Source organism: Solea senegalensis, linkage group LG5, assembly GCF_019176455.1.
Source record: "Solea senegalensis isolate Sse05_10M linkage group LG5, IFAPA_SoseM_1, whole genome shotgun sequence".
In the NCBI taxonomy this organism is placed as follows: Eukaryota; Metazoa; Chordata; class Actinopteri; order Pleuronectiformes; family Soleidae; genus Solea; species Solea senegalensis.
The window spans coordinates 22,862,617-22,881,305 of record NC_058025.1 but is presented as its reverse complement, the minus strand read 5'-3'; the positions used below and the strand labels follow the sequence as shown (position 1 = coordinate 22,881,305).

General features: G+C 42.8%; 2 protein-coding genes across 7 annotated transcripts in view; both read left to right on the top strand.

The window, feature by feature from the left end:
- Positions 1-8,067, top strand: part of tet3 (tet methylcytosine dioxygenase 3) — a 30,267-nt gene extending 22,200 nt beyond the window's left edge. For 4 of the 5 annotated variants that reach the window (XM_044027134.1, XM_044027130.1, XM_044027133.1 and 1 more), the window contains 5 exons: positions 521-671; positions 758-847; positions 973-1,110; positions 1,219-1,567; positions 1,732-8,067. In XM_044027134.1, coding sequence (XP_043883069.1) covers positions 521-671; positions 758-847; positions 973-1,110; positions 1,219-1,567; positions 1,732-3,515 — 2,512 coding nt within the window. In that variant the 3' untranslated portion in view covers positions 3,516-8,067. The remainder of the gene's footprint in view (positions 1-520; positions 672-757; positions 848-972; positions 1,111-1,218; positions 1,568-1,731) is intronic. The other variant, XM_044027131.1, reaches the window with a different exon arrangement.
- Positions 8,068-15,063: 6,996 nt separating this feature from the next.
- Positions 15,064-18,689, top strand: part of npffr1l2 (neuropeptide FF receptor 1 like 2) — a 34,251-nt gene continuing 30,625 nt past the window's right edge. Inside the window, exon 1 of one of the 2 annotated variants that reach the window (XM_044025439.1) lies at positions 15,064-15,100. Coding sequence is in view for 1 of the 2 variants with exons in the window: in XM_044025438.1 (XP_043881373.1) it covers positions 16,591-16,629 (39 nt within the window). In the remaining variant the exon portion in view is untranslated. Of the gene's footprint in view, positions 15,101-16,539; positions 16,630-18,689 lie in introns of those variants that run through there. The other variant, XM_044025438.1, reaches the window with a different exon arrangement.

Genomic DNA, 18,689 nt, shown 5'->3' with positions numbered 1-18,689 from the left:
AAGGACACATCGGCATATAGACTAACACCCACTTTTTAAGTGTACGCACGTTTGATAAATGAGGCCCACTGTCCTGTGAGATGGGAGTCCATTACCTAAAAAGTCCTTTTTTCCTTTTCACCCCAACTGGCCGAGACAGATGCTGCACATCTTTGAGTCTGGTTCAGCCAGAGATTTCCTCCTTTCTTCCATAATATTGCAAGGACTCAGCCTTACTATGTTTGAGATAATGTCTGTGAAACACCCAAATCCGTCACCAGCTGTTTACACATGTAATTAAAACTGTATTAGCCAAAGGACTCACTGAATAATGTGAACAATGATAATAATAATAATAATAATAATAATAATAATAACATCGAGTGTGGACTATTATAATATGGTGTTTTATTAATGCTTCAAAAGAAATGCCCAAATTTCCTGCTCCAGTTTTCTTCATTCCCCTCAGCTCAGTTGACACACAGTGTCCACACACACAATGTACAAGCATCATTTGCGTGCCCTCTGTCTCCCCCTGCAGTCGTACCTGTGCATGTCAAGGCAAAGATTCTGAAAAAAACGGTGCTTCCTTCTCCTTCGGCTGCTCCTGGAGCATGTACTTTAACGGCTGCAAGTACGCTCGAAGCAAAATGCCACGCAAGTTCAGGCTACAAGGAGATCACCCTGAAGAGGTAAAGTCATTTGGAATAAATGTTTTTCATTTACAGTTTGATTCCTTAGCAACAACTGATGTGGGGTCCATTTTTTTTCTTGGCAGGAGGACAAACTCAGGGATAACTTTCAGAATCTGGCAACCATGGTGGCTCCTGTATACAAACAGCTGGCCCCACAGGCGTACACTAACCAGGTTTGTATATACTAAATTCATGTTGCCACTAACTACAGCTGTGCTGTTCTAGATTGTCCTACGTTTCACCCGCGATGTCCCGCATTAAAGCGAGAATTCCCTCTTGTTTCTGTCGTCGTCCACAGTGCCAGACAGAGTCCTTAGCTTCAGATTGCAGACTGGGCTTAAAGGAGGGCCGGCCATTCTCAGGAGTCACTGCTTGCATGGATTTCTGCGCCCACGCTCATAAGGACCAGCACAACCTCAGTAATGGTTGCACGGTGGTAAGAACGCCCAGAAATAATCTGTTTTGTGCCATCAAGTGAATACAGGCTATAATGTTTAAGTTTTAATTTATATTTCATTATGCTTTCCCTATTTCTCTGCTTTAGGTGTGCACTTTAACTAAGGAAGACAACCGTAAGGTGGGGGAGATCCCTGACGATGAGCAGCTTCATGTGCTGCCTCTGTACAAGGTCTCTACAACTGATGAGTTTGGTAGTGAGGAGGCCCAGCGCCTCAAGATGAAGACGGGGGCCATCCAGGTGCTTCAAGCTTTCCGCCGTGAAGTGCGCACGTTGCCTGAACCTGCCAAGTCTTGCCGCCAGCGTCGTTTAGAGGCTAAGAAGGCTGCCTCAGAGAAGAAGAAAAATAAAATTTTGCAGCAGTCAGGGGAAACTCCAGAAAAACCAGTGGTGAAGGCTGAGGTCTGCAGTTCACCTCAACCCCAAGGCAATGGAGGTGGGTTTTTGTTTTGTGTTCAACCTCTTTACTCATGTAGCCTGAAATGCATTCACACTAACACGTGCAAACACAATATGAAGGACCACAGGAGACATAAACAACTAAATGTCTTAAATAAGCTGAGTCTTTAATTTGTCTTTTATTTGTTTCAAACATTTCAGCAGTTATAAAACAAGAGATGAGGCCCAGTGTGAAGAGGGAGCCCTTCAACGGCTCAGTGGATGGTTACCCTGTGCAGGCAGCAGACCTATTCAACAACATTTATTCACAACCTCCCTACTATGCAAGGGGAGGCCTCCCCCACACTGGCCAGCCTTCTATACCAGATCCCCTAAATGGTTACCATCATCCGTCCAATCTGCCCCCAGTGCACTATGGATACTACAACTACCCTCCCAATGCACTTTTCCGGCCCAAACTGAGGACCTACGAGGGTCGAAATAGCTCTTCGCCCAAAGCATGTGGTAAGGTTGTCCAAGAAGACAGGAAGCCTGATATTCAGAGCCTTCAGGCAAAACTAGCCCAGTCCTACCCGAGCCACCTAGAGCATACCAACCAGTCACACCTTAGCGCTTATAGCCAGCCTGTACAACCAGAGTACAACCAGAGCCGTCCTTCCTCCGTCTCCTCCGAGTCCTCCAACAGAGGCACTCCAATAATCAAGCAGGAGCCGATGGATGTGCCAGTCTTTGAAGGCACAGTTCCAAACCAGGGTAGGGCTAACACACCAAGCACCATCCAGCCTGCTGCTTGGCCGGGACACAAGCTTAATGGAAGTATGGTCCCCCCAAACTGGGAAAGCCATCTAAACCATAAACAAAGTCCTGAAGTGTCGTCGTTAGATCTGGAAAAGCAGCAGTTTCACCAGCACCCCTCTTTCCTCCAGCAGTCACCGTGCTACCCTGGCTTAAATGCGATGGTTTCTGCTGCAACATCTCTGCAGGTACCACTCTCTCCATCTCAGTCCCCTCACCCGGGCACATCACTCCCAGGTAACATGTACCAAGGCCCCCAGCGTTCTGCCACCTCACGCCCAAACACCCCTGTGACACCACAGCCTGGCACCTCTCACTCAGGCTCAGTAACACCACAGGCAAGAACCCCAGGCCCGGGCACCCCGAGGCCCTGGCCCAGTCCTGCTCCTAGTCCTCAACCAAATGCATGGGCCATGGGGCCTGCTGCTTATAGCCCTGGTTTGAAGCACAGCAATCCTGCAGGAGCTTACCCTGACAAAATCTGGTCCAAAACCGGGGAAAGCCGGTGTTCCACTCCTCTTGGTCTCCAGGAGAAGGCTTGGAAGTCTTGTGGAGGATCAGTGGCGGGCAGTACCCCGTCCCCTGCTCCCGAGGGCCGCCTCTTCCCTGATGCCCTGCAGCAGCCAGATCAGGTGTGGGATTCAAGGGGAGGGGACAGTGATATGGAGAGCAACAAGGGTCGGGAAGACGATGACGACGAGGTGTGGTCTGACAGTGAGCACAACTTCCTAGATCCCAATATTGGGGGAGTAGCTGTAGCACCGGCTCACGGCTCCATTCTGATTGAATGTGCCCGTCGCGAACTACATGCAACCACGCCGCTCAGAAAGCCCGATCGCTCCCACCCCACGCGCATCTCACTGGTCTTCTACCAGCACAAGAACCTCAGCCAGCCCATGCACGGCCTGGCATTGTGGGAGGCCAAAATGAAGATCCTGGCAGAGCGGGCGCTGCAGAGGCAGCAGGAAGCAGCTCTGCTCGGTCTTTCCCAGGAAGAAATCAAGGCACTCGGGAAGAAACGCAAGTGGGGTGCTACGACAGCAGGTGCCAGTCCAGGACCTGGACAATCTAAAGACAAGAGGGAGGGGCCAGTGACGCGATTAGCCCCCACTTTCCATACCACCTCCACGGTTACTGTGTCTCCTTATGCCTTCACCCGCCTCACTGGGCCCTACAGCCACTTTGTCTGAGGTCAGACAGACAAACACGGACTGACAGCTACAGAGCGGTGCAGTGAAGTGCAGGCCGGAGAGAGCGATGAACACGATGAATGTCTGTCCGCTGTCTCGCAGTCTGGCATCTCTCCATCCTGCCCCCTCCGCAGTCTACATGGAGGAGGGGACATTTTTATTGTTTTTTACCTCATGTCAGGCAGTGGTTTGGGCGTCAGACACACTGCCTGTGGTGCTCTTCCTCTCTCTTCCCTGGAGAGGAACTCTGTTGCTTTTTCTTGTTTATAGAATTTTAATGGTTCTAATTATTGCTATTATTATCAATATTATTATGATTGCTATTGTTACTGTCAATGTTGTCATTACAGGTATTATTATAATGAAGACTTGTTTGTTTTTATTATTACTGTTTTCATTAATGTTATTAATGATGTGTTTTTGTTTTTGTTTTTTTTAACCAATCAGTCTGAATCAGTCGGACTCAATGTCGTTTTCCATGTTTGGAAAATGTTTGCCCTATTTTCTGTTTGCTTTTCTTTGTTCTTGTCAAGCGTGTGCTTAGAGGAGGAGGCGGAGCCATTATCTGACTGACGAGACAGCAAATCAATATTACAGTGATCACATGACATGACTGCCTATGAGCAGGCTTGCCTTAGAAATCGTGCTTCATACTGACAATATTATCACATATAGCTTTAATGTTATTGTATTTAGGCATCATTTAAAGGATCATTTGGCTAAAGTTTTAAAGACACAAGTCTACTTTTCTATTATTATAAATAGTGAACTCTAGTGGGAGGAAAATCATCAGCAAAACTGAACTCTGCATCTTTAAAACTCCACACAGAACAACAGAAGAGTTTGGTTCATTTGCAGAGACTTTATGACTCAAGTGAAACAAGTGCAATCATTCTGGTGCAAATGGTAGAAAAAAACGCCACCCTTGGACCCCACGTTACTGCTCGTCTTGGCTTCAGATGATGTACTCCTCCTCCTCCTCCTCCTCTTCTTCTTCACCCCCGAGCTTTCAAATGGTGCTCAACTTTTAGCTCTGATCATTTTTCATTCCTCCACTCCTCATGGCTCTTGATGCTGTACTTGTTCTGGTGCTCCAGCTCAGATCTGGATCAAATAGGATTTGCAAGGTCATCCGTTATGATGTTTTGACCCAGGTGGAGTAACAACCACACCATGTTTGGGATTATTTGGAACCATATCATGCAAACATGTACAGGAACGATCTTCTGTGTGGAAGAGATTCCGCAAAATGAATCACATTGCAAATGCCGTTTGACACAGATCAGCAATTACCACAGATATACAACAGGTGGCACTCTTAATCTTCCAGTCACGTTCATGTAGGTTTGAGCACTTCCCAATGTAAACTCTAGAGGGCAGCAGTGGCTGCCGTTTCTTATTGGTGTATTCAAAACAAATCTAGAAGCACTTGTGATTCCCTCAGAAACCAGTGGAGCCTTGCATTGCTGCCTTGACCATCTATGGCCTGTAGAGGGGGCTCTCACACCCTGCCTGGCCTCAGCGAAGCAGCTCAAGGTAAAGCTGATCTTTGACCCACTGAGGCACAAATGTGATTCACGTCCACCCTGGGTCAGAGCAGAGGGGAACAGTGCTTTTGGTGCTTGTAGACTCACTCTGGTGCTCTCCTATGACACTTGATTTCCTGTGAAGGGCCAGCCCCTTCCTCTGCACGGTGCTGAGTGACGCGTGTCCTTCTGCAGGCACCACAGAACCAGCCATTCAGCGTGTCCACCTGCCTTGTGGCTGCAGCTCTTGTCACTGGGCCTAAGAACTGGTTCCTTTTGAGTGTGTGTTTTATTTTGCAGTTAATCGCAGGTTTTTATCTCACACGTAAAGTACACTGTACACGGCGGAGAAAGCACAGTCATTCAACACGGTCCCGAGAGATGAAGAGAGGTTACTGTAGCTTCTAGGAGTTGGCATCAAATGCATTCAGTCACTGGATCTCTCACTCTGTGTGTGTGAGAGAGAGAGAGAGTGAGTGTGTGTGAGAGAGAATGACGTAATGCATGGGCCTGTAAAAGAGAAAGAACCAAAGAGAGAGACTTATTTGACAAAGCCCCGTGAAATCACTCGTTTTCATTTTGTGATGGAAATGGAAATGAACATGAGCGGCTGACAAAACTTAACACATGCCAACTCTTGGATGCTGTGTGTGTGTCATCATCATCATCATCATCATCTGTGAAAGACCCTGTTGCCTCTCCAGAGGGTCTCCAGCTCTCTACCTCACGCTGTAGAGACACTGGTCACAATTACAACTTGCTACTGAGGGCAAAGAATCATGCATATGTCCCGTTTCTAGATCTCCTCACTCGTTTGAACCTTCCCCTCTTCACTGTTATTTATTACTACATGGTGATAATAATGATTGTCTTTAATGTTTTATTTTGTTTTTCATCTTCTTTTTTTTTTTATATAGCTAATACAAATTGTACATACAGAAGAAATGTTTTATAAAAGCACTTTCAATCTTGATTTTAATGACAAAAAGAAAGAGCCGAATATTGACAACTTGAAGCTTAGGTTTTTGTTTTGTTTTTGTTTTTTTTGTTTTCCTCAAGAGAGAGATGAAAAAAAAAAATGTAAATATTAAAATATTTAGGTAAGATTATTTAACTGGTGAGGATAGTAACTGAACCATAAATGACACAGGGGGTATTTTGAAGTCTCTGAGAGCCCTAACAACAGTAAACAACACTTGAACCCAATGTGTTGAGTGTAATTGTGTGCTTTGTAACACTGTTGTTTAGTACTGTATCCCACGTCAGCATGTCACTGACAAATCCTCATCTGACATGAGGCCACACCTGTCTGACCACAAAAGACAGTTGGGTTTTTTTTTCTATACATTTTACAGCAGAAACTCTCCCGTCACTGACGAACACAAACGTCACCTTTCGTTTGAGCCGATGTGTGTGTTGTTGTAGGACTTCGTTCATGAAGATGCGCCGCCTGAGCGGAGAAGATTGAAGCTTGTGTCATGTCTGTATCGTACATGTGAAGCTGGTGCCGGCAGCTGGTTAGCTTAGCTCTGGTGGTGCCGTAGGTGACATCTATGCTTAAGCTTAAGTTAAGTTCAGCTCATGACCCAACATGTCATTTTCCACAAAGTCTTTGGACAGATGGGAGCAAAACAGTCAATCTTCTCTTCTACCCCACAATGTTACACCAGTTAGTTTTGTGTGAAACCAGCAGCGGAGCCACGTGTTGGAACACACTGTGGAAAGTCAATCAGTTTTTGGCACATCATAAAACGACCACTTAGTTTTTGTCAGTTGTGACAGACGATTAAGCCCGACTTTACATGGAGCTGTTATCTAATCCAGTTCTCAGTAACATACTAAGTATGCACTTAGCATACAAATCATCACGCCCCCGCCCCCGCCCCCCCGTGGGAAAGCATTGTGTTTGATAATTGCACGCATATATTATGTGTGGTGCAGACTGGATATGCTTTACTCTTTAATCACGATGCATGGCCCTTACTACACACACACACACATACACACATACACACTTGCATAATAAAGGGTGCTGAGGATACAAGATATCCTGATAACTTAATAACTGTACATTTGTGATAGGCGGTGCTCGCGCGAGGAGCTTCCTCTCAAGACGAGGGGGAGGGGTTGGTTAGCTGGTGCTGTTATGATGCTATACCTTGAATTCACTGTGTGTTCACAAATCTGATCAATGACGACCACAAATATTTCCTTCCTGTGTTCCCTGAATGTCCAGAGAACTTTGCTTTTGATCACAGCAGTTCTGCTGCCCTGGTGCTGACTTTAGCAAAAGTCTTGTTACAAACGCTACTAATTGACATCTCTTTTTTTGAGGGTAGGGGGCGCTCCAACGGTCAATCATCCTCTCTATTAATAGTCATTCCATGTTGTACTTGAAGTCATTTAAAAATAGCACGAGATATAGAGTCATATTACGTAAGGACTGTTATCTGGGGGTTGACATTTGGTGCAGCGCAAGTACCAAAGTGTGTGGAAACGATGTTTTGAGTTTGTTGTATATGTTCACGTTAACTGAATGCTAAGATATTTGAACAATACAAGAATAGCAGTCGTGTGCTGCCTCCCTCTTCCTCCTCCTGGTCATGCACTTCCTTTACTCGACCCCTCTCTTTCTCTTTGTATATTTTCTCTCTCTCTTACACACACACACATAGATATACACATGCATCTTACTGTGTATGGCCCACTTTTAAAAGTCTATCAACACTTCATTTGATTAACACTCTAAATTTGAGACTTGGACCCTGGCCCATACAAAAAAAAGAAAAGAGAAAAAAAAAGAACCAACACAACTGGCAGCTACATTCCTTTTTGAGTTTTGGGATTGTTCGAGGTTCTTTATTTTTCATGTCAAAGATGCAGTATGTAAAAAAGTGTTTTTGTTCAGCCTCTCTCTCTATTTGTAGCTGTATGGTGTATTATGTGAATACATAGTGTATGTGGTAAACAGCCCACAATATTGTTTTATGTCACACAATAAATAAAAACATTGAAGTGAAACTGTACTTGGCTGCGTTTTCTGGTCAAGCTGCAACCAATGAACGTTTTGCATCTGTGCCATTCTTCACAGATCAATGGAAATGGCTCAGTAGCGCCGCCCTCAGGCGCAATGTCGGCGCAATATTTCACGAAATATGGTGGGAACATCGTTTGGCCCAAGACGCACAAAAAATTGCATTGCGACCATGACCTCGACTCAACAGGAAGTCGGCCAGTTTGGATTTGGTGTCAATCTTGGCGTTCTGCAAATTTCCTAACTGAATGAACTCGTCTGAGGGCGTTCATCGTAGCTTGAAACTTGATATGTGAGGCCAAGGCCCCGCCCTGAACACGTCTGCAAACCATCCTGGATGTGTGTTTATCGTGTTGTGTGTCATGTTTTTTTCCCCGTCTTCTTATGTGATGTTGAGTCAAAGTTATGATTCATTTTATATCGCATTTTTAGTCATGATATAGAGTAGTAACAATTGTGCACAAGTCACAAAAGTAGACCCTTTCTCTTTTGTTGATAAAAACGTGCCAAGTGAACTTTGAACTGTGACGTATTTCCAGACTTCACAAATTCAACCCGATTGTAAACATTTTGAGTATTTTTTTGGTCAGGTGTGTTTATAGAGTTGGTGAAAATGGAAAAAAGGATATAAGAGGATATAAGACACACTTTATTGCACATTCTTATAGCCTCTGAATGAACTGTACGTTTAAGCATAGAAGTGGATAAAAGCATCTGAAATCCTTTTAAAAAACAGCGGATGAAAAATGCTGTTGGACTTCAGTCTTCATCTGCTCTTTTGTTAACCCTTAGAAGCAGCTGAAGAATGAAGACATTGCTTTCTGATGGATGCAGGGATTCTTTGAGGAGACAGTCTCCATCATCACGTCGGTGGTCTTCCTAGAGAAAGAAACCTCTTACTACAGTCAATCTCTCCAGTTTACTATGTCTCCTTTTGTCTGGTGCAGGTGTGTTCCATGGTCTTGTCCTTGTTTAACGTGTCGGAACTTCAAGTAGCCAGCTGCATTGTATGTGTCGCTGAGATCAGACATGACGCTCTGTTCAGAGCTGAGAGAGAGAGATGGAGTGTTGCCTCTTGCTGTGACAGTATGTTGTTCCAAACTAGTGTGACGTGATTTCATTTTTTATTTAAATTTAAAAAAACAATCATTTTCACCAACTATATAAATACACCTGAGCGAAAAGTACTGAAAAGTTTTTAAAATTGGATTAAATTTGTGAAATTTGGAAATACGTCACAGTTCAAAGTTCACTTTTATGAACAAAAAGAAATGAAAAAAAGGTGTAATTTTGTGACTTCTGCACAAATATTGCTGGTTTTTATCATTGCTAAAAATGTGATATAAAATGAATCTTAACTTTGACTCATACTTATCAACTCATAAGAAGACAGAAAAAAAATATGTGACCAACAAACACACTCCCCCAGTATGTCCTTATAAGGAGTGGGGTATTATTCCCATGACAATTTACCAAGGGTGCACGTGCATGTGAGCACTGTTATTTACCATTATATGCAGCAAATAATTGTGAATCAAGTGAATTGATTTGACTGATTCACTCATTTTAATGAGACCTACTACTGTTCATTTGTCTGCAGTATTTTCAGGTGCGGATTGAGCACAGAACCCTGAGAGGAACCATGTGTTTGACCACCTGCTGCTCAGCCTCATGGACCAAGGAAGGGGCAACTTTGCCTTGTCACTGGGGCTCGCTGCTCTAAAGCTGTGTGTGGAAAAAGCTGCTTTTATCTGGTGAGACCTGACATTAGAAAGCAGGTTAGTGTTAATGACCCTGATGTACAATTACAAGTGGCATTCAAAGCTCTACCAGCGGTTTGATAGGAGCTTATTTTTCAGTCCTGGGTTTGCTGGCCCTGTAACACCTGCCTCAAACAGCCAATGACCAGGGTGGAGTGAGTCCTTTAGGATGGTGTGTGGGTATATGGGGCACCCGATGACCTTCTCAGCCATTTTGGTGACCCTCTGGAGCTCTGTCCTGTTAGCCACCATGCAGCTGTGGAAAACCACGCACAGAGGCAGTAGGTGAGGATGCTCTCCATGCTGGAGCGGTAGAAGGAAACCAGCTATTTCTGGTTGATGTTCTTCCTTTTTCAGGATTCTCAGAAAGTGGAGTCTCGGATAATGGGTAGATAATATTAGCCTCTTAGCTGGGAATGTGTTCCACCACTTCTACCTCTGGACCACAATGGATCATTCAAAAGGGGTAAACTAAGATTAGCTAAACCTCTCCAAAACTGAACTGCTGCTCTTCCCAGCCAAGCCAACGATACATCATAACATCTGCAATAGTATTGACAATAGCTTTGCACTATTCAATATAAGTGAAATCAGACTTATCTTACCTAACTCAACAGGCTGCAGCTCCTAGTACAGGATCTCCCGCCTTGACTACTGCAAAAGCCCTGCGAACACCCTGCTAACAGGCTTCCCGACCTGTGCTGTGAAACCACCGCAGATGGTCCAGAACACGGCAGCGCGCCTGGTCCTCGTGCCAACACCCTGCACAAGACAATCCAGACTCCATTCACATTAAACGCACTTAGCAAAGGGGAAATGTTTGCATGCAGCACATCCACAGAAACAGACACACACACACACACATATTCAAACAAATAGGCCGCATATGGTTGCCACATTTTATCAAAGGTTATCAAAGTCAAACCCTCTCCATATTCAACAAGGTCTTCTTTGTTTGACAAAGTGTTAAGATATTCCTTTTTGCAATAACCAGACCTTATTGCATTGTCATGTCCTTGGAGGAGGTGTTAAGCTCGTGGGTGTCCGGTGCTGCTGGTACAATATAATATATTAGTTAGACACTTCTGAGAAACAGGTCCAGGGCCGGTGTCTGCTGGTATACTTACACAGCAGGTTTGAATTGGCTGTCACTCATGTTGCCACTTAAGCATCAGCATTTTATCAAACAGAAGCAAAGTGAAGCCTTGGGCACGGAAATCAGTGTGAAAAGAAGCATTTCAGGTGCACACGTGTGGTGGCCGCGACATGCGACCACCTTCCTACTGAACTCCTATAACACTGGTGTCCACACACACGTGCGGTGCTTTTTTTTTAACTATTTTCCTCTAAAATAGAGCATAATTTACAAAATTGACATCATTTACAGCAGGAAAGGCCTCTTAAATCCCACTTCAAATCCATCCATCCATCCATTATCTACCACTTTATCCTCCGCCGGAGGGTCACGGGGGTGCTGTGCCGATCTCAGCTGACATAGGTACACCCTGGACAGTTGGCCAGTACATCGCAGACTGAATATAATACACAAGATATTTAACCCTTAGAACATTACTATGTTTAAACATACAGTATACTGTATACAGAGGGTATGAGAATGTGCAATATAGAGTGTTTTATGTCCTTCTTTTCAGCACAACCTAGACAATCTGATGAAAAAAAAGGTTAATTTTCACCAACTCTATAAACACACCGGAGCAAAAAGTACTCAAAATGTTTAAAATCGGACCGAATTTGTGAAATTTGGAAATATGTCACAGTTCAAAGTTCACTTGGCTCGTTTTTATGAACAATAAGAAAAAAAAAATGATTAAAAATGCGGCATGAAATGAATCATAACTTTGAAACAACAACACATAAGAAGCATTTTTTTAAAGCCTGAATATGTGACACAAACACACACCCCAGGATGTCCATATAAGGAGTTGTGTAAGTAAACGAGTCTGCAATGATGCTGAAGTTGGCAAGGAGATTCGTACCTTATTAAACCTCAGTAAGTGTACATGTGCCAGAACTCTCCTGCCTAGAAACACCGGTGAATCAACGGCTAAATGTGCTGTCATTTCTGACATTATGACACACAGCTATATTTATCAAAGAGGCTGGATGAAACAAATCAAAATGGCCTCAAGGACATAAAGTCCTAGATCACTTTCTACTTTTAAAAATACACATGACATCAGTGGAGGGAAAAAAATCCCTTTTAAGAGGAAGAAATCTCTAATGGCGCATTTCCACCGGCTCTACTCTCCTCGCCACGCCACGTCACGGTTTAAGTAGCATTTCCACTAGCATAATACCTGGTACTATTTTTAGTACCTCAACTCGAGGTTCCAAAAGCATGCTGAGTAGGTACTATGCGATGATTGGTCAGACTGCCGGCCACTGACTGGCCTGAGTGCCGTCACAGGAAGAGACGTCCCACACACAAATCAAGCCGAACAGTGCCGAACTGTAGACGACTTAAAATTAAAATTAATCTTAACTTTGAATCAACAACTCATAAGAAGACAGAAAAAAAACACATTTTTTTAAAGCCTGAATATGTGACCAACAAACACACTCCCCCAGTATGTCCTTATAAGGAGTGGGGTATTATTCCCATGACAATTTACCACGGGTGCACGTGCATGTGAGCACTGTTATTTACCATTTTATGGAGCAAATAATTGTGAATCAAGTGAATTGATTTGACTGATTCACTCATTTTAATGACACCTACTACTGTTAATTTGTCTGCAGTATTTTCAGGTGCAGATTGAGCACAGAACCCTGAGAGGAACCATGTGTTTGACCACCTGCTGCTCAGCCTCATGGACCAAGGAAGGGGCCACTTTGCCATGTCACTGGGGCTCGCTGCTCTAAAGCTGTGTGTGGAAAAAGCTGATTTTATCTGGTGAGACCTGACATTAGAAAGCAGGTTAGTGTTAATGACCCTGATGTACAATTACAAGTGGCATTCAAAGCTCTGCCAGCGGTTTGATAGGAGCTTATTTTTCCGTCCTGGGTTTATTTATTTATTTATTTATTTATTTATTTATTTATTTATTTTATTTATTTATTTATTTCGGTCATGACATTCAGATCACTCATCACATAACAGTGCAGTTCACACAATATACATAACCGAAAGGGAATGCGGGAGAAGCAAAGCTTAACTAGTCCCGCCCCCATTAACATCATACATTTTGACAAAGAAAACATATTTCAGCATCCGATAGCACTCAGAGATATGGTCTAGTTCTAGACAGTCAACTCCGCCTCCATGTGTGTTTATTCATATGTCCATGATGTTCCGTCACGCGTGACATTCTCGACTTGTTGCCTGGCATATTCAACTTTTTTTTTTTCCACTTTAGTCATCTATTTCATCCGTAGGTATCGCCTCGCTTTTCCTCTCCATTCTTTTCATGTGCTCGAGGATTGTGGAGACGTCAGAGCGCAGCCCAACCATGACTTTCTTTGTTATTGCGCTTTCCACCTTCATTTCGCTCCATTCCCTGGTCCTCTCACTGTTGGTCTTTCTCAGATCCCGGTGCTGCAGGTACATTCCCCATCCCAGGGAGAGCATTCCGATCATCATGAATGTGAATATGTACACATCCTCGACATCCTCTACATCCAGTGCAGCAAGGCACACGACTTTCCACTTATCCCATCCGTCCCGAATGTAGCCTGACATGTACGTCCCAACTGGGCAATTAGGTTCACCAGAACCTGGATTTCTTGTTGAGAACACTTTGTCGATCGCATTCAGTGACCAGCTTAGCAGTTCCATCTTGGATCAGTTGATTCTCCGTGGTGATGTGCTTCACCGTGGCAGCTAAATACTACCCATGTGTTGACATTTGTCTCAGTGTCAGCTGTTGTTTGGGTACATTTTTTTTTATTTATTTATTTATTTATTTTGTTTGCTGGCCCTGTAACACCTGCCTGACGGTAGTGGCTCAAACAGCCAATGACCAGGGTGGAGTGAGTCCTTTAGGATGGTGTGTGGTTATAGGGGGCACCCGATGACCTTCTCAGCCATTTTGGTGACCCTCTGGAGCTCTGTCCTGTTAGCCACCATGCAGCTGTGGAAAACCACGCACAGAGGCTGTAAGAGAGGATGCGATGATTGGTCAGACTGCCGGCCACTGACTGGCCTGAGTGCCGTGACAGGAAGAGACGTCCCACACACAAATCAAGCCGAGCAGCACTGAACTGTAGATGACTTAAAACTACTTAACAATCCTAAAAACGTGGGTTAATCGCCAACAACTACAGGAGTCTGGTGTAAAGTCACTAATCACTCGCGTGTGTGTATGTCGCGTATAAAACAAAGTCACCACAGTTTCACTCAGCCATGCAGCGATGACTCCGCCCACTTTTTTTGTAGTGGAGATGCAACCTAATCGTGCCGTGTTGTGCCATAACTATCTATTTACTACTGCGCGTAGCAATCATTCCCTTGGGTTTTTGGTTACTAAAAAAACATTTATTTGACATGACAGTGCCCCCATCTGGTGACAATTTGCATTTTAACATTTAACCCTTAGTGCACACGTGGTATAGATCTGTGCCGCAGGTGCACCCATGATAATTTGCTGTGGGAATAATACACAATACTCATTTTATCCTTTTATATCATATATTCAGGCTTTAAAAAAATGCATTTTTTCGTTATGTGTTGTTGAGTCAAAGTTATGATTCATTTTATATTACATTTTTAGTTGTGATGTAAAGCAGCAATAATTGTGTAGAAGTCACAAAGATAGACCGTTTTTCTTTTGTTTTTGTCCATACAAAAGAGCCAAATTCAATCCGATTTTAAACATTTTGAGAACCTTTTGTGTTTATATAGTTGGTGAAAATTAACTCCTTTCTTTTCATCAGAAAAAAAATAAAAATGTTAAAAAAAAAAAAAGTAGCTGAAATGTTCTAAGAGTTAATTGAGGAATTAACTCGTCTTAAACATCTTTATGTGACATTTCATAGTGATTTTATGTTTTAATCTTGATAGGAACAAAACGTACTGTGACGGACTGTAATTTATTGATGGTCCCTAAAGTGAAGTCCCGGTGGTGATGGATGATGGATGGAGCGGGCGCTCGCAGTCGCTTTCCTTCACTGACGCTGGGTGACACTGAAGACGCGCCTCGCGCTCTTGTCTTTCACACTCAACTCAAACTTGGGCAGAGACACGGAGGACAAGCCACGGAGACACGGAGGACAAGCCACGGAGACACGGGTTCTTCTGAGACAGATGTGAGTCGTTTTCTTGTTTCTTTCTTCATCTGCATACATTCTTCTGAGTGGACACGGATCCACGCCACATCTGCTGCTGCCGTCTTCGCCTTGTCTTCGTCTCACAGATGTTTCTTCTTCTTTTTAAAGAAACTAAAGTTGACAGTGAAATTTGAACTTTAAACAACATTTTGACAAAACATTTCACAAAGACATAGACTTTCTGTGTCGTTATGATAATTATAATAATAACAACAATAATAATAACTGTTTTTGTATTTAATAGGTTTTGTATTTTATTTTAACATCGAAAAAGCATGCGAAACAACACAATAACAGACAAACAGTTCTGTTTTTAATGTTTTTCCATCTCCATCTGATGAAAAGAATAACAAAGGATTCACAAAATTGCTTAACCTCAATCGATGTGCCAAACTAATTTTACAATCTGTCTGTGACAAACCCATATATGAAGTAAATATTAAAGATAAAAGCAAAATACTTAACATTTCACAAGTTTTTTGAGAACAGGAGAGAGTCCTTCAACCTTTCTCAAGGCGCATAAAATTAAAGAGTCAAGATCATTAGTATCAGTGCCGGCAAATGCTGAGAATGAAAATGACCTATTACTGCTTTTCATACATGGCTAAACTCCACCGTGAACATGAGGGTTAATAACAGTTTTTCTCCCCCATCTTTACTGGGGGATTATATAGCGCCCCCCTGAGGAGAGCAGTGTCTTTGTTTCCTGTTTACAGCAGTGTTTGCTTCTGTTGGTGGTAGATTGGTAACGGCATCGGTCGGTATCGGTCCGATACTGGATTGGATATTGGGAGAGATAGAAATGTAAAATCTTATTTTTTTTTTTTGACTGTGTTGAATCTTTTCTGAAATGTAATCCTTTGATTTTGACTGGTGTATCTTATCTAACAGAGAAGATATTTATACAAATCCCTTATATCGCACGCTTCACTATGCACAGTAACTGCAAAAATGTAGATAAAAATCAGCAAAAGCCTTTTAGCTGAGTCATGTTTGGGCTGTTTGAGAACAATATTTGTTAAACAGTTGGAAACGTTCGTGTTTGCAGTGACTCAAATGTGTTGCTTCGTAAATGGTAATGGCATCAGACTAATATCAATTTGGTGATATCGACAGTGATATCGTCCCATGTGCACACATGTGGGATTGTTGCCTTGGTATTTGGGAACATTTACTGTTTGCGTTGCATGTGTCGTGTCACATAAGAATCAGAAAATCAGTGAAAGGGCTGCTTTGTAAAATTGAAGCATTCTTCTTTAATCGGCCAACACGGCCAGCAGTGTGCTGAGAACCACCACACACAGCTGAGGGAAATCATTAACCACTTACCATGTTAATTATTGCACAGACAAAGGAGCAATTGATGTGGGGGCAGCCTCCGCAGTGTTCTTTGAACCACTGATTTTGGTAGAAGTATGTGCCTTCGTGTGTAAACATAGAGACACAGGGCAACATAGGTGCCATGAAACATGGAAAACTTTGGGTGTCTGCTTATAAAACCTGGCAAGGTAAGACAGGAAGTCACTTAGTCGCTATTTTAAGCTAATGTTAGTTAATGTCTTAGTGGGTGAAAAGCTGTGAATTGTATGTATAATTAACATCAATAAAATTAAAATAATAGACTTGAAGGTTAAGACATGAGACACGACGGTTAAGACTTAAGACTCGTAGGTTAAGACTTGAGACTTGAAGGTTAAGACATGAGGCTTGAAGGTTAAGACTGAGACTCGAAGGTTAAGACTTGAGACTTGAAAGTTAAGAGTTCAGATTTAAAGGTTAAGGCTTGAGACTTGAAGGTTAAGACTGAGACTCGAAGGTTAAGACTTGAGACTTGAAAGTTAAGACTTCAGATTTAAAGGTTAAGGCTTGAGACTTGAAGGTTAAGACTGAGACTCAAGGTTAAGACTTAAGACTCGAGGTTAAGACTTGAGACTTGAAGGTTAAGACATGAGGCTTAAAGGTTAAGACTTGAGACTTAAAGGTTAAGACTTCAGATTTAAAGGTTAAGACTTGAGACTCAAAGGTTAAGACATGAGGCTTGAAGGTTAAGACTGAGACTCGAAGGTTAAGACTTGAGACTTAAAGGTTAAGACTTGAGACTCAAAGGTTAAGACTTGAGACTTGAAGGTTAAGACTGAGATTCGAAGGTTAAGACTTAAGACTCGTAGGTTAAGACTTGAGACTTGAAGGTTAAGACATGAGGCTTGAACGCTTAAGACTGAGACTCAAGGTTAAGACTTGAGACTCAAAGGTTAAGACTTGAGACTTGAAGGTTAAGACTTCAGATTTAAAGGTTAAGACTTGAGACTCAAAGGTTAAGACTTGAGACTTGAAGGTTAAGACATGAGGCTTGAAGGTTAAGACTGAGACTCTAAGGTTAAGACTTGAGACTTGGTTAAGACTTGAGACTTGAAGGTTAAGACTTGGTTAAGACTTGAGACTCAAAGGTTAAGACTTGAGAGAAGACATGAGGCTTGAAGGTTAAGACTGAGACTTAAGGTTAAGACTTGAGACTTGAAGGTTAAGACTTCAGATTTAAAGGTTAAGACTTGAGACTTAAAGGAAGACTTGAGACTCAAGATGAGACTTGAAGGTTAAGACATGAGGCTTGAAGGTTAAGACTGAGACTCTAAGGTTAAGACATGAGACTTGAAGGTTAAGACTTCAGATTTAAAGGTTAAGACTTGAGACTTAAAGGTTAAGACTTGAGACTCGAAGATTAAGACGTGAGACTTGAAGGTTAAGACTTGAGACTCGAATGTTAAGACTTGAGACTTGCATATTATGCCCTATGTCAGCTGGGATTGTGTCAGCAACCCCGCGACCCTCATGTGGTGGACAAAGCAGTAGAAGATGAAAGAATAATAGATATTGTTAGTCTATTGTGTGATTATGACATGGCCTCACAAAGCTGCAAAACAACTCTTCCTCAGAAAAATGAATACAGCCTGGGGTCAGTTACATATTTGAAGTGTAAGTGAGAAGCAGCAGTGGATCAATACCTCCTGTGCGCTAACAAAGCTACACCTGGTGCAGTGGTTCAATTACCCATGATGTGCCATGTGCCACATCTCCTGGCTTGCGTCATCTGGGTCCACCGGTACTGGCTAACAGGCGGAACTTCACATACTGTTGTACATTTGACATTTGGTCAGTGGGCAGCACCTGCAACTGGTTGAATTTTGGCCACAGGGGTGTTGCGGCTTTGTGGAGTGGTGCACAAAACCATGATCAAGGTAATATTCAATTACAAAAAACAAAAAGCAGCTTAAATGCTCTGTGTTCTGAGGATTAAAGTAGTAAAAGACTGTCAAACTGACTTTGGTAGATAGACAAGGCTTTTGTATCTGACATGAAAAAGTGATTTATACAACTTTCTTCAAACCTTTCTTATTCGAGGCCTCGGCATGAGGCCATGTCAGTTGATATTTACCATAGAAGTTATCTAATAACATATTTCTCTGAATATAAAGCTGGAGTATGTGACTTTAAATTCTGATGCATCTCTGGTCACACAGATGTCTGAGAAGAGCTCATTTGATTGTCCTTGACAATAAAGGATATCCTG